The sequence below is a fragment of the Xenopus laevis genome, chromosome 8S (assembly GCF_017654675.1).
Source record: "Xenopus laevis strain J_2021 chromosome 8S, Xenopus_laevis_v10.1, whole genome shotgun sequence".
In the NCBI taxonomy this organism is placed as follows: domain Eukaryota; kingdom Metazoa; phylum Chordata; class Amphibia; order Anura; family Pipidae; genus Xenopus; species Xenopus laevis.
Genome location: NC_054386.1, coordinates 99014991 through 99041502, shown reverse-complemented (window position 1 = coordinate 99041502; position 26512 = coordinate 99014991). Strand labels below are relative to the sequence as shown.

Below are 26512 nucleotides of genomic sequence, written 5' to 3'. Positions count from 1 at the left end.
CTTCGGGACTTCAGCTGTTCGTCTTTTTCGATACTTTCGCATTTCGGCTGTTTGGGACTTCGGGAGGAGGTGGCTTCGGCGCTATCAAGGGGGGCCCGGCAGCAAGAATTTGATTGATAGTGAGACTTGTGGTACCAATGATGTATCTTGTTCCAGGGAAATAATAGGCAGGGACAACATTGGGAAATTGTCAGCTATTTTACTGATATAGGGGGCTGATAGGGAGAGGCATCAGGATGGAGGGGTTAAAGGGGACCCGTCACCCAAAAAAAATATTCGAAATCCTATTTTTTCACATTAGTCAAGCAAAATGAACTTTAATTACACCTGTTTTAAAATTATTTGGAAAATTTTTTTTCCTTTAGTTGGGAATTCATAATTATAACAAGCGGCAGGAGCCATTTTGTGGGCCCCTGTTATTAAGAAAGCCCTGTATCTCTCGAATCTTGTTGTTTCACGCAAATGGGGGGGCCTGATGTCCATTCCCCATGTCCTGGTTAACAATTAAATGGTGGGAAAGAAACTGGGGAATGTGGGGGGAGAGCGTGACAGTAAAGGAAGTGCTGAATGGAAAAATGAAAGTAATCGTCTGCCCCGCCTCTATGTCAGGCAGAAATAATTGATTGCCAAACTGAGAAATTTTCAAATAGGCCTTTTTAACAAACTTATGAATACCAAATAAAAAAATAAATTGGGGGAATTTTCAATGTTTTTAAATTGAAAAGGACTTTTATTATAACAAATTTTTTATTTTCTGGGTGACAGGTGCACTTTAATGCCCGCTCCTGCTAAGTGACATTTTTCAGCTCCCGTTTTCCCCATTGGTAGGGTCTCTTTCCTTTTTAACCTGCAAAGCCCATCAATTTTTCCCCGCAAACAGGGGAAAATTTTGGGCGGTACAACACAGGCACAACGGGGGGGTCAGGGGAGGGGGCCTGCGGGGGACCCCCCCTGGGGGTGTATAAGGGCAAAAGGGGGAAAGTCCTTTTTCCCCGTGAGGGCCAGGCAAAGTACAATTTTAGGGAAATCCAATACAGAGGTCAAGGTCCAGCAAGGGTTCAAGATGGCAGGCCCAAGGGAAGGGGGTTTAAATGTCAGGAAACAGGCAGAAGGTTCAAACAAAGGAAAAAACCCGGGGAAGCAGGGAGACCCAAAGGAAACAAAATTAATTGAGCCCAAATACCGGGCATCGGAACCGGGTTTCCGGCGTCCTTTTAAAGTTTAATTTTGGCGCCACGGGGGCGCGTGGAGGGGGTCCCCGGGGGGTCCCCGGCTGTTCCGGCGCCTGGGGGTCCTTGCGCCCCAAGGTGCAGGTCCGGGCGGCCCGGCCATCTTAAAAATCCCGCCGCGCGGAGAGTGAGGGTAAGGGAGGGCCGAGCGCTCTTTTGTGACAACGGGATTTTTATCACCAACCCGGCAATTTTGGTTTTAAAACGGGCCTTGGTGGCAATTCATACTTAATATAGGCTTTTAAAAATATATTGAAAAAGTACCTCCTCATTAAAAAATAAGGATTTTTAAAAAGTCACCGGGAGGGGGTTTCAAGAAGGCCCTCAGGTCTTTGGAATTCAGAATTCAAAAAACCTTCAATATTTTCAATAATTTTCCAACAAGGGGCACTTTATTCATTATTAATACAAAAAAGTTTTAGGAGTTTCTGCCCAAAAGGGACATCATTTCCTTAAACCGTTTATAAGTGATGACATCAGAACTCACCGTTTATAAGAATATAATTTACAGGATATTCATGGCTTTTGTGTATTATATAAGGATATCTACGTTTCCCTTACTATAAGGATTGGCTGAAGTTGCCTTGCAATGTAGTTTTATATCAATCAAATTGTGACTGACCCCAAGTAAATGATAAAAGTTCATTATTTCTGTTTCCATCTCCTGTATTACAACTCATACACTGGCTGACTATCCTTTCCCTGGTCTGACTCCAGCGGTGCTGCCATACTTATTCCCTTGAATGAATGTCAGGCTGGGGCTGCTCAGGAGGTCCTATTGCTCAGCTGTCAGTGAGGGCAGAAAGAGTGAAAAGAAACACCAGAGGGGCAGCAGAAGGGTAAGGGCTGGGCATAGAGAGAAAAAGAAGCCATGGGATCATCCGTAGAAGGCTGGGTGGGGTCAGGGGGATCCCTGGCAGGAGAAATAATTTGGTATGGTTTCTTTTCTTTCCCCCCAAAAAAACCTTTTGAGTTTTTCCCCTTGAGGAGCCCCCCCGGGGGGTTTGATCCGGCCCTGCCCACCCTCTGCAATGAGGAGGCTCCGGGGGAAGGGCCAGGATCTGCCCATGTCATCAGCTCTATGTCTGGGATATATAGAGAGAGTGCAGGCAGCACAGAAGCAGCAGCAGCAGCAGCAAAGAGAGGATAGTTAGAGATCAGCAGCAGAGAGAACCAGTCTGACAAGGTGAGAGATCTCTTTCTTTCTTCTGTTATTATTCCCCTCCCCAATTTCTTACTGGAAACCCCAAAACTCCTCTCAATGTAAATGATAGGGAATCACCTCCACCCTCAGTGCCTGAGACTCGTGTTACATTTACTGCGCAAGGAAAGAACTGCAGTGCCCCTCAACTGCCAGCTGCAACTGCCCCCTGTCTCCTGCTCCAACTGACATTTACTGGGAGAAACCTGAGCCATAGACTTGCTGCTGCTGCTGGGAGAGTCTGCAGAAGTTTCCAAATTTATTCACAGGGGACTCACATACCGCAAGGGGATTGCTAAAATAATTTTTAAAAATATAAAATGATTTCTATCTATCTATAGTCTATGAATAGTAATGTCTGCTCACTTGCAAATTTACTCACTTAAAAGTAATTACATGGAGTTAATTCAGTTAAATCAAATAGATGGATATAGAACACTGGGGTATTTATAACATGGGCAAATTTGCCCATGGGCCCGTTACCTATGGGAAAAATCGATTGCTGCATTCATTGTTCTTCTTTTCAGATGGCTTTAAAAAGCTAATCACGATTGGTTCTAAGGGAAGCCCATGGGCAAATTTGCCCAGTGTTGATAAATTTACCCGGTTTTTTTTTTGGGATATATTTTGAAAAAAGTTTTTGATTTTTACAAAATTTCCCCGATCATTCCCGGTGCCCCGTGGGGGCTGCGGAAAATCCTTGTTAGGGATCCCCCGACCCCCATTGGGGCTTTTTCAGAAAAGGGTTTAGTTTTACCGAACCAAAACCCCCCAGGCAAAAACCCAAGCTGAAACCTAATTTGCATAGCAAATTTTGGATTGGGGTTGGTTTTTAAAAATTGGGCCCGAATCTTTTTTCGAAGGATTCGGGGGGTTTGGCCGAATCTAAAAAAGGGGGATTCGGTGCATCCCTATTTTCCCTTTTGTATTAAAAGGCCGGGGTGGAAAACTTGGGTTCTGGCAAATGCCAAAGTGGCCTGCTGTTTTTTAAGTTCCAAAAATAAAAAACTTATTATTTTTTGGGCGGGGGGGCTGTTTGGGCTTCTGTGTATTTAAAAATTCCCGGGGGCCTATTTTGGCTCCTATCCAGACATGTTAAAATAAAGGCAATTAAAAAATTGGGGGACTGCATTGGGGTCAATTTCACTGGCTGGCTGCCCCACTCCCTTGGGGGGGGGGGGGGTCATGCCCTGCAATATAATGTAAGACGCGATGGACACGAAAATGCTTTTCACCCCCCCATAGACTTTAAAATGTTTGATACTCACGGGGGCTGAAAAGCATAAAATAGTGGTAACGGGGCCCGGCTTTCCCATTCAGTTTTTCCCCAAAGGGGGGTTTTTTTGGGAAAAAAAACATAAAAAATCAAAAAAAAAAAAACTTCCCCTAAAAAATCCACCCCCCCTTTTTCCCCTCCAATCAGCTCCAAAAAAAATTGTGTGCTCAGCCACCACCCCTTCCCAATGTCAGGGTCGGGGGGGGAAAACCCCCCCTTACAAAAGCTAAAACCCTTTTTCCAAAATTTCCCAACCAGCCCAAAAAACCCAAAGTCACAAAAAGGAAAAGGGAAATTTTTTAAGCCCTGAAAGCCACGAGTTCAATTCTACTGAACCCAAGGGGTTTTTTTTTTTTTTTTTTTTTTAATCCCTGGCCACCAGTGTTTTTATTTTAAAACTCTTAGCCCCTGCCACCAAAATGTTTTATAAAAAATTTTTCCTGGGGCCCCATTTTTTTTTTATTGTAAGGGGGACTGGCGCCAATGTTTTTTTAAAAAATATTTGGGCCCCAAATTTTTTTTTATTTGTAAGGGGGGAACTGACCTTTTTTTTACCTTTTTTGGTGCGATGTCTGTGTGGTTTTTACTGAGATTGAAGTGGGGGGAATTGAGTGGGGTTGGGGGGTAGGTGGGGTAAAAATTTTGTTGACGGTTTTTTGTAAGGCGGCCCTGCAACTTTATGAGTCAATAGCAATTAGATCAGGCGGCACGCCGGATAGAATAGGAGAAGTTTATTGCAATAATGGGGTTAACAGCAGCGCCTTACACGTTTCGGGAAACACTCCCTTAATCATAGGCTGGGAAGAACCACGTGTGTTGGCATAGGGAGTTGCAGCATAGAGTCACTTTGGAGATACCGGACCAGCAATAACGTAACTAGAGCACCAGGGGCCTGGGTGCAGGCTGGGCCCCCCTCTCAATGAAATTTTGGCGCTGGATTCCCATCGGAGCCAGGGTTGCCAAGTTGGCAATTTTCCAGGCAAATTGGGCTACTAATTTAAAGCCCAGGCTGGTTTTGAAAGTACAAACTAGCCAAGGTACAGCTTTGGGCAACTTTTTGGACCTTTGGCTGGTTTGTATTTTGGAAACCAGTTTTTTTCTTGCCCTAATGTGCCAAGCCTGTGTCTCCCAATGCATGTTGGGTAATGTGGTTTTTGTTTAACAATTTGCCAACCGGCAAGTGTAATGTTAGACTACACTACCCAGCATGCAATGGGACTGACTTGTGTAGAAGTCGGGAGTTACCAGATTTTGGGCTCTGTACCCCTGTTTCCCGTCACTCTTAAGCATTCTCGCATTTTCCGGTGATTTTCCTCAACTTCATACAATTTTGGGGCAAAAATCTGCTGGTCACCAAAATGTCTAGAGTTTGACCTGTTTTACCAATATTTATTGAAATTGTATATGTATTAGGGACCCCTATACCTCCCGGGTCCCCCTCTGTAGTTACACCCCTGTGATGGGTGAATCTGTCCCATTTTGCTTCATGGAAAAATTTGAAAAAGGCATATTTTCATATAGAGGTATGGGATCCGTTATCTGGAAACCCATTATCTAGAAAGTTCCAAATTATGGAAAGGCCGTCTCCCATAGACTCCTTTATAATAAATGAATCCAAGTTTTTATAAATTTCTTTTCTCTGTAATAATAAAACAGTACCTTGTACTTAATCCCAACTAAGATACAGGTATGGGACCTGTTATCCAGAATGCTCGGGACCTGGGGTTTTCTGGATAACAGGTCTTTCCATAATTTGGATCTTCATACCTTAAGTCTACTGTAAAATCATGTAAACATTAAATAAACCCAATAGGCTGGTTTTGCCTATTGAATTATTTGATTGTAATGGAGTCTATGGAAGACAACCTTTCCGTAATTCAGAGCTTTCTGGATAACGGGTTTCCAGATAACGGATACCATACCTGTATAATTAATCCTTAGCTGCTGAATAAAAAGCTAAATAACTCAAAAGTCACAAATAATGAAAAATGAAAACCAATTGTCCTATAGTCTCAGAATATCTCTCTCTACATCATACGAAGAGTTAATTTAAAGGTGAACAACCCCTTTAAGTCAAAACAAGTGTCCACTCTAAACAAGCGTCCACGCATTATTCTGCTTGCCTCGTTATAGATCATTGTTTGTATTTACCCTTTGTATACCCCTATAATCAGAAGAGAACAGTTGTTGCCTGTGTCTCAGGTTTACAGAAAGGAGGGAGTTCATTTTACAGTCGGCTTTAACTGGGAAAAATAACCTCATTAACTGTCTTCTCCTTCTCCCACCATCATGCTGAGGAAATAGGGGAATCTGGGGAATGAAAGTACTTTCCATGTCACTTTACTGCACTATTACATAATTCTCTACGTGACGGGATGTATTGATTCAGTTGTGGCACACCTGTTATAGGAGGGACGTCAAAATACCTTTTCATGTATATTGTCCTTATCCCGTACTTAAAGGGATTTTATCATGATTTTTATGATTTTATGATTTCTATATTATACTGCAAATCATTCACTCTACAATATACAGCAAGTGTATTTAGTTGTAATATTGGTGTGTAGGTGCATCTCAGGTCATTTTGCCTGGTCATGTGATTTCAGAAAGAGCCAGCACTTTAGGATGAAACTGCTTTCTGGCAGGCTGTTGTTTCTCCTACTCAATGTAACTGAATGTGTCTCAGTGGGACCTGGATTTTACTATTGAGTGTTGTTCTTAGATCTACCAGGCAGCTTGTGTTAGGGAGCTGTTATCTGGTTACCTTCCCATTGTTCTGTTGTTAGGCTGCTGGGGGGGGAAGGGAGGGGGGTGATATCACTCCAACTTGCAGTACAGCAGTAAAGAGTGACTGAAGATTATCAGAGCACAAGTCACATGACTGGGGGCAGCTGGGAAACTGATAATATGTCTAGCCCCATGTCAGATTTCAAAATAAATATAAAAAAAAATCAGTTTTCTCTGATTTCAATGCAGAATTCTGATGGAGCAGATGTGTTTTGGAAGACAAAAACATTTATTCTCATGACAGTATCCCTTTAAATTCACAAGTAAGTGAAAGTGCTATAGTGAATGTGCTTGGCCTTTGCTCCACAGTATCTGCAATAACTTACATTAAACCACAACCATACCCTTCATAAAAAACACACACACACACAGTTGCTTAGAGTTTCTGACAGAGGTTTTGAAGGCCACTATATTATTTGTTGTGTTGGATTCCATTGAATTGAATGTGTGTCTCTGCACAGGGAGGGACAATACAAAGGTTTTTCCATCCTGAGGATTTGGGTACTTTGTTCAGGACATACTTTCTGCTGGATGTGTGTGTTCCCCTACACTTGCCATGCATGTTGCTTGTTAGGAAGCCTCAGTATCTATTGTGGGAAATGTTTGCAGGGGTTTAAAAAAAAGTGACCCAAATTTCTTAAAGAATAAGTAAACCTTTAAAATTAGTGAATATAAAGTTGACGAGAGTGCCATTCTAAGCACTTTTGTAATTTACATTCATTATTTATTTTGTTTTAATTCCAAGATATTAAGGGATACATGTGCTGTTAATATGAATGAATTGTGTTACAACAGCGCCACCTGCTGGTCAGTTTCCCACCAGTCTGACCAGCAAGTAGTCAAGGAAGTTGTCAGGAGAAAGAAAGAGGTTGCTCTGATGTTCTTCTGCTTAGGAGTACAATTAGAAACCTCTCTCAAATCTTTCCTAAGCAGAAGAACATCAGAGCAGCCTCTTTCTTTCTCCTGACAACTTCCCTGACTACTTGGTGGTCAGACTGGTGGGAAACTGACCAGCAGGTGGCGCTGTTGTAACAAAATTCATTCATATTAACAGCACATGTATCCCTTAATATCTTGGAATTAAAACAAAATAAATAATGAATGTACATTACAAAAGTGCCTAGAATGGCACTCTCATCAATTTTACATTCACCTATTTTAAAGGTTTACTTATCCTTTAAAGGAGAATCAAAGCCTAATATATAGTATAGTATAGATAAAATATATATCTAGAAATTCTGTATTTTATTTACTGAACTGAAGCTATAACTGCAATGATCCAAGTTGCCCCCAGCAGCTCCCTATCTAGTATTATGTTAGGTCATCTTTTGAGTGCCAGTGGCACTGCACATGCTCAGTGTGCTGGGAGTGAGCAGAAAAGAAGATGGGGAGCTACTGGGGCATCTTTGGAGACACAGATATTCCCTGTTATAGGACAGTGGAGTCCTTCGGCTGGTATAGAAGCCCAAAAACATAATGTACAACATTTCTAGCCTAATTCTTTGTAAAACTTCAGTTCTCCTTTTTTAATGCACCGTTTGTGGGATCCGGTGTGATATCTGATCTCTTGCCCCTGTATTAATGAGATAGGAGGTACAGAGGCCTATCAGAATTGGCATCAACCACATTTAATTCACTTCCCTTTTAAACATTATTAATATTATCACCATCATTTAAAACACGCTCACATATTCAACAGCGCTAAACAGAAGGGTATGTAACAACTGCATGGGGAAACTAATGTAGCACACCCGTGAGTGTACTTTTAGCTGTGTTAGATTTACGTGTGACCCGACCCCAAACTGTTAGTGAAAAATCCCTCGGCATCCGAGAAAGTTAGTCCCACACAGTTCCTTTGCAATCAACGTAACAGGTTTATTGAATACAACACAAACACAAGGTGTCATACATGCTCCAACCTTGTGTGGAATCCTTGTAGGCAATTATGATTACTGGCACAGGATAAATAGATATCACCCCACACTCCGAGGATCTCTTCTTCCCTGTAGTCTCACCCTCTCTCACCGGGTGGGAACTCCCTCTTAGTGGGCAATACTAGCAGTCAGGATAAATCTCTTGGGGTCTTGTATCTTGGGTTTGATCCGGTCCTCACCTCACCCTTTCTGGGGTCTTGGATCTTGGCACCCTGTCTAGCCCTCAACTCACCCTTAAAATTCAGTCCCTATGTTAGTGGCCCAAATGCCACGGGGTTCTAACCCCACTATCCTCCTCGTTGGAGCGATGGCTGCTCGCTATTTACCCTAGCTCACCTTTCACTCCTAGAGCGACTATAACAATTTGCTGCCTTGTTCTAACTTCACCTATCTCCAGAACCAGGTCCCTGGTTATGTAGTCCCTCACTGGGAGGTGCCCAGCGAGGAAAAAGGCCCCTATCCCTTCTTGTACTCCTTATTTATACACTCTCCCTGCCCTCTAGTGGCAAATCCCTCTAACTAAATCCTGGGGTCTCTACACTTTCCCCCCACTAACAAATAGCAACGTCCCCGTTGACTAAAAGGAACAAGGTAATCGCATGGTAATAAACGAACATAAACGGCAAATGGTACATTTCAACTTAATGACCAATACACCACAACCCCCTGTTACCTCGGGACTAGTCCCACTATTACCAATTATATAATAGCAACACTCAGGAACAAAGAGAAATGTCAGAGATAATATACTGCAATAACGAAATACTTTATTAAACAATGTCCTTCACTTCTTCTGTAACCAAACTTGGTGAGTAAAGTCCTCGTTCTCTTAACTCCTGCTGCACCCATAGTGAAAAATCCAACAGGGCCTCAGCAAGGGACAAAACAAAAAAAAACACAATCTCCAACCATATCAGACCTCTTCGCGGTCAACTTCTTTCTTCTTGGGGCACGGTTACTTCACCTCCCCCTGAGAAAAAAAAAACCCAACAGCAACAAAACAGTCTCTTCGGAACACCATCAGGCCATACTCACACCATATATGTGAACCGCACCTTTAAGTCCTCATACGGTATATAGTACTTGGGGTGTGGTTTCTCCACCATGCCACCCCCGGGTGTAGCCACATCAATGCTGAAGAAGCGGGGATTGGGATTTTTTCGTCCACAACTGTGCACTCGATGGCGCAGAACTGTGCGGCCCCACCACCATTCCTTCTCTATGGAGCGGACAAACTTCCACGCTGCCATTCTCTTCACCGTATCAGGGTGCGTCAAGGAATTTCCAATGCTCTTTTCCTTGGAACATATGTCCTCCACCACCCAGTCGTCCACAAGCTGCTCCATTTTATCGTAAACCCAGAGCGGGGCATATGGCATGTAATAACCCCATAACCGGAACACCCGAAAATTGATCACCCGCTGAATGCGGGACACTCGACAGAAAATATCAGGATTCGCCTTCCCTGGCAGGACCCAAAAATTCTTCTCCTCCTCTTTGGTGATCTTTTCAGGCGCCCAAAAACTGTGAGGTAAATGGAACAGGGTTGCCTGGGTAGCTCCATCCGGCTCCGCTTCTACCAGCTCCCCTTCCCAGCCAGGAACGGATTCTGCCCCTACAGATGGCTGAGGTGATCGCATATCAGCAGCATTAATCGGCAGCACCTCCTGTATCACCTGCCGATAGGGGGGTTGCACGGTCGCTTCCTGCTCGGCTCCCTGCATGGGCTGGGGTGTACATCTTCCCTCCTGGGCCCCTACCATCACCGACTCTTTGGGTGACATCTCCCCTCTCGAGGGTAATAACAGCAAAGACTTACTGGCAATGTCGTCTCCGCTCGGACTCTCCGCCTCTTTCTCCTCCGGAACATCTGAAAGGGAGGCTAGCTTTTCTTCCAAACTCTCTATCGGCTCTTTGAGCATAGTGGTAATTCCTTCCACTATCTCTCTCTCCCTTTCTTCCACCTCCGGGTTGTCAGATAAACTGGAGATAGTAGCCGATCCAGTCCTGGCACTCTTCTGGATAGCTGCCATCAACGCGACCACAGCCCCTGGCGCTCTATACTTTGCCTCATCTTTCAGAGGTCCCATCCAGCAAACTTGATGGCATGCGGAACACCGGCCCCCGGCCACATTCAACGCTCGGTACGCCTCAGAGCCGCAGGCACCACAGAGAGGTACAATAATCCGGTCGCCATGCTGGGTGATCTTCTCCGCGAAAATTCCCATCCACACATGTCGATAGCCGGTGTCGAAGGCCATTCCGTCCTCCGGCTTGGTTGGTAATAGGCCAGCACTCTCCCCTGAAATATCCGACATGGTCTTTGCTTGGGTTGCTCAAGTTCTGGCAATTTACTGTGCGACTTCCACTCACACCTTGCACCAAGTCACTAAATGCCTGACCAAAAATGGCCCCCGAGACTTCAACAGTTCAGCTCCTCCCTCTCGCTTTGGCGCCAATACCTCGAGTCCTGGTTGGCCACTAGCGAATATCCCGATCAGGAAGGAGGGGTCAAACAGGGTGTTGGCTACAGACGCTGGTGACCACGTCCCTCACCCTTATTTCGCGCCTTTCCCTTGGCGCCAATTAGCACAATCCTCATTGGTTCTCCCCACCAATCTGGAAAGGTAATCCCACAACTTTCCGGTCGGCCTTCTCCTTCCGGCAAGAGTAAATTTAGGGCGGTCGGAACTCAGGCTGCAAGCTGCGCTAGGCCCCAGATGCCTTTTTCCTCTCTGGTCCGGCACTGCAGCGCCTGTCACACTTTCTCTCACACAGCAATGAATTCAATAAAGATGATCCCGGACGAGCCCCCAAATGTAGCACACCCGTGAGTGTACTTTTAGCTGTGTTAGATTTACGTGTGACCCGACCCCAAACTGTTAGTGAAAAATCCCTCGGCATCCGAGAAAGTTAGTCCCACACAGTTCCTTTGCAATCAACGTAACAGGTTTATTGAATACAACACAAACACAAGGTGTCATACATGCTCCAACCTTGTGTGGAATCCTTGTAGGCAATTATGATTACTGGCACAGGATAAATAGATATCACCCCACACTCCGAGGATCTCTTCTTCCCTGTAGTCTCACCCTCTCTCACCGGGTGGGAACTCCCTCTTAGTGGGCAATACTAGCAGTCAGGATAAATCTCTTGGGGTCTTGTATCTTGGGTTTGATCCGGTCCTCACCTCACCCTTTCTGGGGTCTTGGATCTTGGCACCCTGTCTAGCCCTCAACTCACCCTTAAAATTCAGTCCCTATGTTAGTGGCCCAAATGCCACGGGGTTCTAACCCCACTATCCTCCTCGTTGGAGCGATGGCTGCTCGCTATTTACCCTAGCTCACCTTTCACTCCTAGAGCGACTATAACAATTTGCTGCCTTGTTCTAACTTCACCTATCTCCAGAACCAGGTCCCTGGTTATGTAGTCCCTCACTGGGAGGTGCCCAGCGAGGAAAAAGGCCCCTATCCCTTCTTGTACTCCTTATTTATACACTCTCCCTGCCCTCTAGTGGCAAATCCCTCTAACTAAATCCTGGGGTCTCTACACTAATATAATAGGTGCTGAGAACCCTGTGTCCAAGGGCTGACAATCTAAAAAGTACCATTTAAAAAAAATGATTTTATAAACATGGGATTATCTATCTTATGTGCGTGGGTGTTGTACAAGGAAGTATTTTCAGTTTTTGGAGGCAAGCAAAGGTAATCCTGGTTTACTCATAAACACAATAGCCGAACCCATGGTGTTATAGGAGTATATATAAGTTGTATAATGATATATAAGTTGTATAATGATGGAGTAATGTGTGACTTGCTTTATGTGACTCATGGAGTTGCAGTGACTTCTCATTGTATTTCTATACATGCTAACCCTCTTAGTCTGGGTGTGTGCCCATTTATAGCCCTATAGTTTCTATATGAACCCTGATGGTGGCTTTGGACTTTGCTCAGGCCCCTCTTGGGTATCCTACATTGGATCAAGGTCCCTCTTAGCTAGGAACAAGGTTACAGATATATGTGATAACTCTTCTGTATCAGCCATGGAGCCATAATTCCAATCAGTGGCATAAAGTCTGTCCCCTGCTTGATGGTCCTTCAAGGAGTATCAAGGAGAAGATGTAGGTCTCCCTCAATGGTCCCTCACCCTCAATGGTCTTCAGGCTCCTCCACCACTGCTTTGAGTACACCTGTGGGGGGGGCAGGCCTGCATTTTGGGAACGACTGCCTTGGGCGTTCCTAAGGATAGACCACCAGTGCATCTAAATATATAATTTGGGAGAATGTTTGTGTTTGGTGTGGATGTAATTATCTGGCTTGAAGGCTCTTTACTAGTGATAGGCGACTAAAATTCGACAGACGTGAATTTGCGTTGAATTTCCACGTTTCGTCACCGGCAAATAAAAATTTGGACGCGCATCGGAATAGTCATTGCGTCAGAACTGTTATGCGTCAACATTATTCAGACTCCCATTGACTTTAATGCGGGCTTCAAAATTGACGTGGCTGTCAAAATTCGAGTTTTGCGAATTTCGCAGGAAATGGGACAGGTTCGCCCATCACTGATTTACTGATTTACCATTGAGCCAAACTAACCCAAATACTCTAGTGTAACTGATGATGAATTGGCTGATATAGATGATACAAGGTGTGAATGTTCATTGTGCATCTGTACGTGCAAGGGCAGCATTTCTTTCCCACTCCCCATACAATGTATTATAATATCCATATCCGTACATTAGCTTCCTGCTCCATTAGCTGTCTCTTCTCCCTGCAGAGAATATTCTGTATATTATGCACTTCTTATATTATGATCTCTTGTCTCCTGTAGTTCTGGCTGCAAAGCTGCTGTTTGTCTCAAACACACAGATAAGGGGGGTAGATAATTCCTTTTGTAGCAGAAATGTAAGAAATGGAGAGAATTCCCTAGGGAAACTTATGACTGTTCCTGAGAACTGAGGGCTGTGTAGTCCCAGTCTGGTGAACTGGGCTGAACTGTAATTTAGATTTGAGATCCATAAATAGGCACCTTGGGGTGTGTTTCCAAACTGAATACACCTATAGAAAAACCTCTCATATGTATGTTCCCTAGTTCTGCTTATCTGAAGAATTCTCCAATATGATGATAATAAAATGATAATGCTAGGAGGCCAGTGAGAAGTCTGAGGGTTAGTGTTAAGCCTATCCAGGAGGTCACCCAATAGTTGAAGGTGGAACAGTAATGAAGGGGATGGAGCTGGGCAATGGCAGAGGTCTAACAATGGAGGAACTCAGAGGTCCACAGTCTTGCGCAAGGATACAATTAATCCGCCCCTGTTGGGGGCCATGAAAGTGAATCAAAGGGCAATATCTGGCCAATAATCTTCCAGTCGGAGAGCCCTGCTTTAGTCAATCCACTGAACAAGGCAGTTTGGGCAGAATTATAGTGGTATCATATCATTAGTAAACAGCTTTGGACTGGGGCCTTCAGCCCTGACCTTAAGTGACCGGTGAACCAGTTCGACCCTATAGTAAAACAGAGAAATACGGCTCTGAATATCTGTGAATGTAAAGGTATGGGACCTGTTATCCAGAATTCTCGTTACTGGGGGCTTTCCGTAATTTGGATCTTCATACCTTGTCTACTAGAAAATCATATAAACATTAAATAAAGCCAATAGGCTGGTTTTGCCTCCAATAAGGATTAATTATATCTTAGTTGGGATCAAGTACAAGCGACTTTTTTATTATTACACAGAAAAAGGAAAGCATTTTTAAAAATATAATATTAAATTTGGATAAATGGTGAATGGCCTTTTCACAATTAGGAGCTTTCTGGATAACGGGTTTCCGGGTAACGGATCCCCCGCCTCTAAGCAGCTGGTATTAGACCCTCTTTAAGTAGCTGTGCCTCAGGATATTTTTAAAAATATATTTAAAAATGATCAGTGTTTGTGTCGGTATTTGTAGTGATTTCTCTTTCTCTCTCTTGTTCTAGAAATGGCTGAACCAAACCCTTCAGCAATAGTCGGTAAGTCTAATACCCACCTAAGGGAATCCTAACCCATACCTCCCAACACTTTGGAAATAAAAAGAGGGACAAAAAAGTTTATTTTTTTACCACGTCCTTTTCGTGGCCACACCCCCTAATTACCATGTTCATTTTACAAGATTTGGCAGGTTATAAAAGTTTGAACATATTTGTGTGTTTTTTTCCAATTATTACAGTTTTGTTTATGAAGGTGATTTGTCCTTTCAGTTGTGAGTGTAACTTTTCCCAAGGGACCTGTTATCTTATATTGTTACTATTACTTATTTGCTTATCGAGAAATTGTTACAATTACTTATTTGCTTATCGAGAAATTGTTACAAAAGTATCTTATCTTCTGCTGTGGCTGTTCTGGGCTCTCTGACAAAAGCCAATTAGGTTAGTAACTTTGGGGCAAATTCACTAAAGCGCGAAGCGGCTAACGCTATCGCAAATTCGCCAGCGTGACGTCATTTCATTAATTTACCGATTTACTAACGGGCGCTGGCGTAAATTTGCTAGCGAAGTGGACCTACTCTAGCACTACTTCGCACCCTTACGCCAGACGAAATTGCGCTATGGCGAAGGGACGTAACTACGCTAATTCGATAATTTAAGCATTTTACTGAACGTCACCTCTTGCGCCAGACTTGCCTTCGCCACCTCAGACCAGGCGAAGTGCAATAGAGTAGATAGGACTTGCTTCAAAAAAAGTTGAAATTTTTTCTAAGTCCCAAGTCTAAGGTTTTCTGGTGGGCCCCTGACATCCCAGTCCGATGGGATCGCTGGACTTGGGTGGAAAGATATTTTGAAACGTCAGCTTTCTGGGGATAGAGTCATAATAGCAGCCTGCTAGGATTGATAATGAAAGACTTGTCTTAGTGCCAAGACTTGAAAAATATTGATAATCAGTGGGCAGGGTGTGCCATGAGAACAAGAATATTTGGAGATAGAAAAGATCTGCAGTGAGAAGAAGATAAAGTCCAGGAGCAAAAACAGAGGATGTAAAAAGCTGATTTTTCCTTAGCTATTTAATGTCTTAGGGCAGATTTGCATAGGGTCGAATATCGAGGGTTAATTAACCCTCGATATTCGACTGCCGAATGTAAATCCTTCGACTTCAAATATCGAAGTCGAAGGAGTTACCGCAATTCAAAGGATTTTGAAGGATTTTCCTTCGATCAGAAAATTGTTAGGAAGCCTATGGGGACCTTCCCCATAGGCTAACATTGGCCTCGGTAGGTTTTATTTGCCGAAGTAGGGGGTCAAAGAGACAGTACTTCGACTATCGAATGGTTGAATAGTCGAATGATTTTTAGTTCGAATCGTTCGATTCGAAGTCGTAGTCGAAGGTCGAAGTAGCCTATTCGATGGTCGAAGTAGTCATATTCAACCATTCGAAATTCGAAGTATTTTTTCTTCTATTCCTTCACTCGAGCTAAGTAAATGGGCCCCTTAATGTCCTTAATGTCTTTAGAAAGACTTGTACAGTGGCCCCGTGGCCAACATCAAATCATTTAATAAACCATCTGCTCCCATTGTCATTGGCAGAAGAACTCAACGGGGATGTCCATTATCCCATTATTATTTGCTTTGGCTGTTGAACTTCTGGCACACGTGATCTGTACTAATGTTTATATCTTAAGTTACGATAATGGCAGAAAATCAGTCTTCACGCTGATGTACATGACTATTAGTGATGGGCGAATTTATTCGGCAGGCACGAATTCACGGCGAATTTGCCAGTTTCGCTGGCGAATAAATTCTCAAATTTGCCGGCATCAAAATCTCTATTTTGCAGAAAATTCGCTAAATTCATGGCGAAGTGAACAGGACAAATTCGCCCATCACTAATGACTTTCTAAACCCCTAACTATTCTCCATAATTTATTTGATGTTCTACATAGATTTTTCCATATTTCTGTCTTACAAGTCACCATACAGAAACTATACCAATTAATATCCCATCCCCCCGGTTATACATTTTCCTTTTCAAATTAAATATTCATATGTAGCTTATTTATTGAGTCAAAATTACCAAATTGTCATTATAGAAAGAAGGGATGCACAGAATCCATTATTTTGGGTTTAACTGAACCCCTGAATCCTTTGTTAAAGAATCAACCGAATACTGAACCGAATCCTAATTTGCACATGCAAATTAGGGCCGGGAAGAGGGAAAGTGAAAATATTTTTTAACACCTTGTCTTGTGACAAAAAGTTATGTCATTTCCCCACCCTAATTTGCATATGCAAATTAGGATTCAGTTCGGTCAGGCATGAGGATTCGGGCTGAATCGGAATCCTGCTGAAAAAAGGCAGAATCCTGGCTGAATGCCGAACCAAATCCTGGATTCGGTATATCCATAATATAAAGGGATTACTTTTTAAAGTCTGAAATCTTGCAGAGTGAGCTAAAATATCCTGGCTTGGACACAGAGCTGCTATTCACATGATTATTTTGCCTAAAGTATTTTACTTTTTTTCCACCCATTTTAGTTCCAGTTAATATTAAAAAGGATCATCCTTTCAGAGAGCCCTGATGTTATATATAAACACCACCGGGAAAATAAATCACCAGCATCAAGGAGGGCTTTAAATTCCTAATCTCATTCTACTTTATAAAGATGAGATGCTCAGCCAACTAATTTAGTGGCATGGTTATTCTGCTTTGGGTGGAATTCGAGAACTCTTCCATTGCTACCGTGAAATGTGTTGACCTCAGACTTTGGTCTACAATCTAATTTTAAATTACCAGGACACCTATCACATAGCTCCCTACAACCCATAATAGGCAATCCTAATTTCCATCCTATTTTAGCTCCCTCATTCAGTGTCGGACTGGCCCGACGGGACACCGGGAAAAAACCTGGTGGACCCTGACCCAGAGGGGGGCCCTGGACCGCAGTCTCGGTGGGCCCCGGGCCCCCCAGGCCCCCCAGTCCAACCCTGCCCTCATTCCTGGTGATCATGACATAATATCCATGGGCTTGGTGATGTTCTTACCTCTCAACATATACAATAAAGAAGATGACCTTATCCCTCCATCAGAATTTTTTCAATTTTCTCAGATAATTCATTTCTATTCCTCAGGAGACTGTCTACGTCCAACTCTAAAATTCTGATTTTTTCAACAAGTTTTTTTTTTTTACAAGTTTCCTATGAACCATGGGAATCAATTCCAATCCTGAATGTCATGCCCAAAAGTGCACCATATTTGGACTCTAACGTTTTAGCTGATTTCTCATGTACTATATGTCTGTCAATTCAGATCATGAATTAGCTTTGTTGTTACTTCCTTCCATGAAACTTTGCTGGAAACAGACTATTTTATCAGATTTTATCAGCAGCTCATAGCATTAAACTGTCTGGCACCTCTTCTTACATGATCCCAATTAAAGGATAAGTAAACCTTTAAAATAAGTGAATGTAAAATTGATGAGAGTGCTATTCCAAGCACTTTTGTAGTTTACATTCATTATTTATACTTTTTTCATTCCAAGATATTAAGGGATACATGTGCTGTTAATATGAATGAATTTTGTTACAACAGCGCCACCTGCTGGTCAGTTTCCCACCAGTCTGACCACCAAGTAGTCAAGGAAGTTGTCAGGAGAAAGAAAGAGGCTGCTCTGATGTTCTTCTGCTTAGGAAAGATCTGAGGGAGGTTTCTAATTTTATTCCTAAGCAGAAGAACATCAGAGCAGCCTCTTTCTTTCTCCTGACAACTTCCTTGACTACTTGGTGGTCAGACTGGTGGGAAACTGACCAGCAGGTGGCGCTGATGTAACACAATTCATTCATATTAACAGTAAATGTATCCCTTAATATCTTGTTATGAAGAAAGAATAAATAATGAATGTAAATGACAAAAGTACTTAGAATAGCACTCTCATCAATTTTACATTCACTTGTTTTAAAGGTTTACTTATCCTTTAAAGACCCGCATTGATTAGGTATGTTCTGTGCATGTATCTGGGAACAATGGACTCAATGGATCACTTGAAGCAAAATGCTGGAATGGATGACAATGATCACCCTCTTTTAATGTGATGGTGGTAATATATATAGACTTCAAATTGTTCTTATTTTATTATTCTTTGTGTCCTTCTCAATGACTGTTCTATTACACCTGTCATCCAACTATAGTCACTTTTATTTGTAATGGTATATTTTGCTCTACTTGTAGTTGCTCTGGCTTCAAGCTTTCTCTTTTGTACTTTATATATATATATATCTCTTGTAGTAGCATGTCGAATAAAACTGTCATAAAGTGACTGTGTATCTATGAGCATATTTCATACCCCTCTGATTGGCTTAGTGATACATATTACGGTGTAAATATCCATATCCAAGAGATTCCTAGAGAGGACTTACTCTTACTGACAATAGGAAACCCAAATTTGGGATTATTTATTCTTTAACTATTTGAAGAAAATGTATATTTTTGTTCTATGAATGTGAAAGTACAGTGTGCCGCCTCTTTCTCTGATGGAATCATGTGATTTTAGGTTCACAGATCTTCACTTTGGTTGTATGGACGGTGCTAAGCACTACCATGGTGGTCATCGGTAAGTGACACAACTGCTTTTGTTCTGTGTAGGTTTTCATGGAAACCCAAACTCTTTATAATCTGATTTTCCTTCCTTTACACACAGGGTCAATGCACGTGGGGAATTGCCCGAGGGAGCCCAACATCCCCATTTACCTTATAGTGGCTGGTGCCTTCCATCTAGTGGGGTTTTGCCTCATTCCCTTGAAGAAGCCGGCAGAGAAATTGGCATACGCCCTTGAGAGCATCATTGGACTCTTCTCCTTCTGCTGGTTCATTGCAGGTCACTATAGAGGAGTTTCTTATTTATTTCTCTTCTGCTACATACGTTTCAAGAGTCAGGGAAGCAGTGCACAGATATACAATGCACTAACACCTCTCTGGGATAATTTATGTGCATTTCTGATTTCAGGTAGCGTTTGGGTCTTCAGAATCTACCCCGATGATCCCAGAGCTTGTAACGATCTGGTCTATAAATTTGCCTTTGGGATCTTGATCTTCGAATATATCTTCATAGCCTTTGTGCTTTTTGCTGTCTGCCTCTTTACATGCTGCGCTGGTTGCCTGGTACGTGTTTTACCGTGTATATAGTAGTTAAAATGCACTGACATGGCTCTTAGGGATGGAACATTGTATTTCACTGAACCCAAGTGACTTCAACATCAGTCAAATTGTGGTTGGAGAGATGAGGGAGCGTCGGGTCAGTGAGGAGTGGGCAGTACTGGAGGGACTTGAGGGCCTGGACTAGGGGTATGGAGGCAAGAGATACATGCCAACCCCCCCCCCCCTTATTGTGCCTTGGGCATATGCCTCTACTACCTCCCATTAGTTTGAATAGCAGACACCTACCAATGCTGGTGCTTATGCCTTGAAGATGCTAAAATGAGTGTTTTAAGCAGTATTTTCAGTATCAGGCATTTCCCAATCAAAAATATTGGAAAGTGGGAGGGGTGGTTATCGGTGCTTCTGCTGACTATGCCTTTATGACTATGACTAAGCACTTTGTTGAAAGTGCTCTAAGAACCCAATGTGCAACTACTTTAACCACGATAATCATTCCCATTCTGATGTTTAATGGGCCTACTAAATTATTGATAAACACTCCTCCAGTGCATTTAGTCTAGTTGTTATCATGGGTGACTTCAATTATCCAGACATTGACTGTAGGGTAATGGTGTTGCCAAGTCAGAAAAAGCTAGCAGGTCTCTAAATATGCTAAATGACAACTTAGCTGGACTTTATTTCAGCTAGTTGAAGAATCTACTAGGGAGGACTCTCATTTGGACCTGATAACTAATAATACCAAACTCATCTCCAGAATTTGTGTGGGTGAGCATTTATTGACTAGTGATCATAATAAGGTCCTGACCACCAAGTAGTCAAGGATGTTGTCAGGAGAAAGAAAGATGCTCCTCTGATGTTCTTCTGCTTAGGAAGGATTTGAGAACAGCTTCTAATTATTTTCCTAAGCAGAAGAACATCAGAGCAGCCTCTTTCTTTCTCCTGACAACTTCCTTGACTACTTGGTGGTCAGACTGGTGGGAAACTGACCAGCAGGTGGCACTTTTGTAATAAAATTCATGTATATTAACAGTACATATATCCCTTAATATCTTGGAATAAAAAAAAATAGTGCAGGAAAGTACAGTGCAAAAGTGCTTAGAATAGCACCCTCATCAATTTTACATTCACTTATATTAATAGTTTACTTATCCTTTAAACTGTTGCTTAATAAATAGATTTCAGTATATTCCCCTTGTAAGCAAGGAATGTCGTTACAAAGCAAAACCTTTATGGTTTGATAGAAAGGTTAGCATTCAGGTTGCTTTAGGATACCTGTAATATCAGGTGGTTGATGAGAACAGAGAAAAAGCAGAAATTCTGAACTGTTATTTTTTCTGTCTGCACAACTAAGGAACAGGGTAATTAAGGCTTCATTTTTAATAGAACCAATTAGAATTATTGATAGATGGGTCACTCAGTAGAATTCAAAGGAGACACATAAGATGGCTTTGTTATCAGCTGGTCCTCAAGCCAGAGACCTTGGTTTGAATCTAGGTGTCAACGCTTTGTGATTCTTGGCAAGTTATTCTACACCTTACCTCACGACAACATAGATTTCATACAAACTGTATTGTAAAACATTTATACTGCTGAGTAGCTCTGTGATACAATAGAATGGCACAGCGACCAGGTGGGCAGGTGTGGGATTTTTGGCTAAATGGAAGCAAATAGTGAATAGTGGATAGCAAATACTGTAGTGAAGAGATTAAGCCACCTCCTCCTTATGTGTCCTCTTTTTACCCTCAGCAAACCAGTTCAGATGTCAGCTCTCAATAGAAATGAATACCCTGACACTTAAAACTGGTCAATGATAAAATAATGTTTGCCTTGATGAAGCCGTTGTAACGGTGAAACGCGTAAGGCGCGGCATAGGTGGATGGTGGTGTGGCTAACTGATTGCTCAGATTGATTGGTGGTCTGGGGACAAATGTAGTAGTTTTGACCTTCTCCATGATTAAAGGACAGTGCCTGAAAAGTTTTGAATTCCATGTCCAAATGAATGTTATGTAGTAACATAAAATAAAACTGCAGATGGGGCCTGAGATTCTCAGGGTGGTGGCGTACTAGCTCAAAAGTTTTTCTGCTCAAACAGTAGAATTCAGCCTCCTACTGGCTGAGAAGATGGTCCGAAAGTGTAAAGAACATATTCTCAAACAAACTGACGAATGTTCTTCTTTATATAGAAAATATGTCAGAAGAAGCTAATTTGGAACATAAACAGAACCCAAACCAGTCTCTGCAGCACCACCTCATGTTGATTTAAAAAACCAACACCCCAGGCATAACAACAACATTTCAAAGGCTGTATTTGGAAATATATTTCTTAGCAAAGATACTTTTTTTTACAGATTGCTTAATTTTTTTATTACAATTTAGTTTTTTTTTTTACTCTCATGCAACCCTGTTCATAATTTTTGTACATTTTTACAATCTGACATATTCTCAGCAGTATTAATAACCAATTTATAAATGATAACAGTTGCTGTGATAGAATTTGGTGGATTGGCCTGACCTATTGGTTTAGGCAAGTGTTGAGGCAAGTAGGTCCCCTCCTTGTTGGCGATGCACAAACACCAATCTCCTCTTGTGATACCAAACCCCACCCATTTGTTATGTCATTGGAAGGAGTTGGGGTTTTAAAATGGAGGAAGACTTCAGGACCAGACATTAGTGAAGGATTAGATGAAGGAGGACAGTGTCAGACATGAAGTGATAAGGACATTACCTGAAAAAGGAACTGGGTCATTGCTAAATGGGCAGAGGTCAGGTTTTGTTGTAAACCAGGCCAACGAAATGGACATCATTGTAGTTGGCTATTTCTGTCTTCTGCTCAAGTTCTAAGGAAGGGGTCAGAGGTAGAAAACAAGAAGGTGCAGAAGAAGAACACCTGGAGTCAAAGAGGAAAGTAGCATTCAGTGTGGTGGTATAGGGAGGTCTGTAGGTAACAACCATACATGGTAAGAGGAGGGGGAAAGGATGGATGGCATGTTCCTCAAATGAAGAGAAAGAAAAGGATGGAGGGATAGGGTTGTGTTTAAAATGATGAAGAGGAAGCATTCTGACCTACTGCGACCATTGTACCAAGAGGAATATAGGAAAGAGAGGTCCCCATTAGAGAGCAGGCACAATGGCACAATTTTTACTTGAGCCAATAAGGACAATGAGGTCTGCTGAAGGAGGACATGAACACCAACTGCACAGTCATGAGTTGGAAATAATTTATTTCATTTCTGTTTTGCAGGCATTTTCAGGTGCTGAGCGTAACGACAGCCAATAACTGTTTGGTGCCAGTGCATTAAATACTGTACAGTCTGGATCCAAATTTCTGCCTAATTGCTGTGGGGATAGAAGAAAAATGAAGCCCACCCTGTATGGACATGATTTAAACGAATAGCTCTTTGATCCGAAAATGGAAGGATTTTCTTTTAATAACGAAATATGTATTTTTCTGATACCTAATCCTATATGGTGCAGCCCGGACCCTTACACTTTTACAGCCCGATTTTCTTTTCTATTCAGCACAAAGAATGTTTTGCTAACCTGAGGTTATCAGGGGCAAGTGAGTTGTAATATATCTGCTTAATTTAAGGTGGAACAGTAAAAGGGATGGTGCTAACACATAGAACATAGAATTAGACATAGAATTATTCCAGCAGCAGGTAACAGAAAGAAGCCAGGTTGGTGACCAGGGCTTATCCATGAGGCACTGAATAAAGGCAAACCCATACTAGAAAGTTCAAGCCTGATGAATGGCAATTTTTCTTTGTTGTTAAGAATGGTGAGCTCAACATAGAAGTAGAAACTGTGCCTCCATTCAGCACTTAGGTACAAATCTGAAATTTCTGGTAGGGTTTCCTGCATTAAACTTAAACTTTGTGGTCTTATATGGATCACCAGGGCATAAGTCAATGCTACGGGATTGGGGGCATGCCACTTGGAAACAACTGAACCTGCTGCTTGTTTCTCTATGCCCTATCGCAAGCAGCAGCCAATCACTTTCCTGTGGACAGGGAGGAAGCTTATTTTTGTACAATGGTTCCAAAACTGAGGGACACGTCCATCTGGGGTGGGCTTGGAGCAGTGGTCAGGGGAGCTTAGTCTCAAGGCCAGTTACGGTGACATTTGATTAGAAGGTCCATTTGATCTCCTGCAATCACCAAACATCTCATCTTAATTTGGGGTTGGGATTTGGGGTGAAAGTTTATTTTTTTATACTGTATGTTAATGGAAAAGCTGAATATATGACCATTATTTCCATATATATGTATAAACAAAAAGTTGAACTTGAACTGAAAATGTCCAACAGCCAGTGCTGGGTCATTATGACTACATATTTCTTAAAAAGGAGGAAGGAGGCTTGAACTCACATTGAGTGAAATCCCTGTAGTGATATAAAATTAAATTGACCTATCCAAAATTAGCACAGATTAACCAAATATATCTCACCCAATTCATAGACAATCCTCAAATCCCCTAATTTCACATGACATCCCTCCCATCACCCGTTTCATACAGAATCTCTCAAATCCAGTAGTCACTAACACTCTATAACGCTGCTTCTCCTCCAGTCTCTCCCTGGTTCCAAGTTCATGGAACTTCTAACCCGGGTGGTCCCTCTGATATCAATGTGGGTGGAGTTGAAGGATATAGTATTTTTTACCTGCACCCTACTACATTGCACTGCAGGTACCCATGATTACCCATCTTGGTGAAGACCTCTAGCATAGTCTATCCTGCTGTATTAGCATTCAACCACTTTTTCTAAATGTTTTAATATATATTTGTATATATGTACAGACCACAAGCAGTGCCACAAAAACTGATTAGCTTTAAAGTACAATGAGAGATGTTCTACCATCAGTCTTGGACTGGGCCTCCTCAAGCCTACCAGAGAGAACTTGACACCAAGGGCTCACTCTCACAACATTAAATATAGAGGGTTCAAAATGTTATTGGTGTTATATTGCCATATGTTGGAAATAAGAAAGGGCTGACGTAAATTGACCTTGGCTGGGGGCCACTGGGAGATCTGCTGGTAATATGGCAGGCCACTCCAGCTCTACATGCCGTTAGATTAATAATATAATGAAGGTGCCAGGAATTAGACTTTTCCGCTTCCATAACAATCCATTCTTAAAGAGGTACACTATATACATGAAGATGAAGTAGAATCTAGGCAGTGGTTACAGATATATAATCAGCAAGTTGTGTAACCATTTATATAATAACTCTTATCAGTATCAACCATCAAGTACTTTCTGTACTATATAATCCCTATCATCGTTTGTACTACAACAAATAATACACAAAAAACGCACACACAAAGCCTAATGTTAAATGTTTTTATAGTTTATCAAAAACATCACTAGAAAAAAAATTGACCATCACTAGAAAAAAAATTGACCATGGCGTGTTTTAGAAGTTTCTCAGACAAAAAGTCTTATTTTAACATTACACAGAGCACCTCCATCTTTAATGAGCTTTATTGAGCCCCAGAAGTTGATCCCTGTTGGAGGTTTCTATAAAACACACTGTAATGTCAATGCAATAAGTCATAACGTTTCTACCAGGTCTAGTAACCCATAGCATCCAGCAGCATTTACTGGCCTTCTTTTAAAACAATCATATAATTGATTTCTTTGGGTTAATAGATCTGCCCAAACTTTGTGATATTCATTACATTACTCCAGTGGTTCCCAAACTGTAGGGCTTCTGGGATGACCTGGAGCAGAGGAGAGATGCCTGAAATTTACTTGTAGTAAGCATATTTCTATTTTCTTGTCCGAGATATTCCTGAAGGCCAATCTAGGTCAACTAGGGTGAGAGTTATGGTGAATGGCTATTTGCTATCAAAGAGATTATTGGATAATCTTGTTATGAGTTAAGGGGCCCTAAATAGGGTCTGGAACTAAAACAGTTTACAGCGACTGCATTACCTTCTTTGCTTGTTCTTAAAAGAAATCCTCTTTGTCCTGAATACTTCTTTAAAGTCTAGTAGTCAACTGAATTGAGGTCAGACAAAGGATGATAAACATTTCTGTTGGATGTTGGAATATCTGTTTTGAATAAATTGACCAAATTATTTAATGAACGACCATTCTTCGGAACAGATGGTAGTATATACAAGAAGTCTGTAGAATGCTGAGGCAGGGTAGGTTCCTCAAGAAAAGACTCAGAAGGTCTTGACCAGTCTTCACCTTTTAGCCCCAGATCATGTTTTATTGGCACATTTATATATTTCACTCTACTAGTAGTTTGGGAGATTAATTGCAACTGTGTCAATGAATTAAGGTGTTAAGACAAAAGTATTTCTTCTAACTAGAGAGAATAGAGAGTTATTTATCAAAATCCGAATTTATCTCATTATTTTTTTAAATATACTCCAACCAAATCCACACAGGTTATTCCCCCTTAATTATCAGAATATTTCCTGTGCGGGAAAATCTAGAAAATTTGAATCATAAGAATTTAACCACAAAGAACCACAAAATCTTTGTATTATTGCACGAAAGCCAGCGCAGATCAGGATATTTTCGGGACATCTCCCATTGACTTATATACAACCTCAGCAGGTCTGAGATGGTGGTTTTTCGGATTCTGACTTTTTCCATCCTTGGGGTATAATACAATCCAAAAAATGTTAATTTTTTTTAACTAAGAATTCTGATTTTATAGTAAATAAAACTAATTTTTTTTGAGTTTTTGGCATTCAGACTTTTAATAAATAACCCCCTAGGTGTGCAGTGCTTTTATCTTGTGAAATTAAGCATCTTTTAGCCATTTTGGGACGCACTTATTATGTTGCTGTACTATACGATTTATCCCCTTGCCCATAGTTTTAAAGCAGGATTGCAGCTTGAGTCTCTTCACCAGTTATTAAACACTAGGGGGCCCATTCACTAAGCTCGAGTGAAGGAATAGAGGAACAAAGAGGAAAAATAGTTTGAATTTCGAATGTTTTTT

General features: G+C 41.7%; 1 protein-coding gene across 1 annotated transcript; it reads left to right on the top strand.

Annotated features, from left to right (window-relative positions):
* Window positions 1-2292: 2292 nt before the first annotated feature.
* LOC121397574 (transmembrane protein 272-like) lies at window positions 2293-26106 on the top strand. The gene is made up of 6 exons (XM_041574499.1): window positions 2293-2415; window positions 14404-14436; window positions 18945-19004; window positions 19092-19268; window positions 19398-19552; window positions 22791-26106. Exons 2-6 carry the CDS (start codon window positions 14406-14408, stop codon window positions 22824-22826), a joined length of 459 nt encoding a protein of 152 aa, XP_041430433.1. The 5' UTR covers window positions 2293-2415; window positions 14404-14405; the 3' UTR covers window positions 22827-26106.
* The last annotated feature ends 406 nt before the right edge of the window (window positions 26107-26512 follow it).

What these genes read in the sequence shown, in the direction of transcription:
- LOC121397574 (XM_041574499.1), top strand. Translation starts at nt 14,406, where the DNA reads ATGGCTGAACCAAACCCTTCAGCAATAGTCG. An exon ending in CTTCTGCTGGTTCATTGCAG is followed by an intron (nt 19,269 to 19,397) that starts GTCACTATAGAG and finishes TTCTGATTTCAG; the next exon opens with GTAGCGTTTGGGTCTTCAGA. An exon ending in CATGCTGCGCTGGTTGCCTG is followed by an intron (nt 19,553 to 22,790) that starts GTACGTGTTTTA and finishes TCTGTTTTGCAG; the next exon opens with GCATTTTCAGGTGCTGAGCG.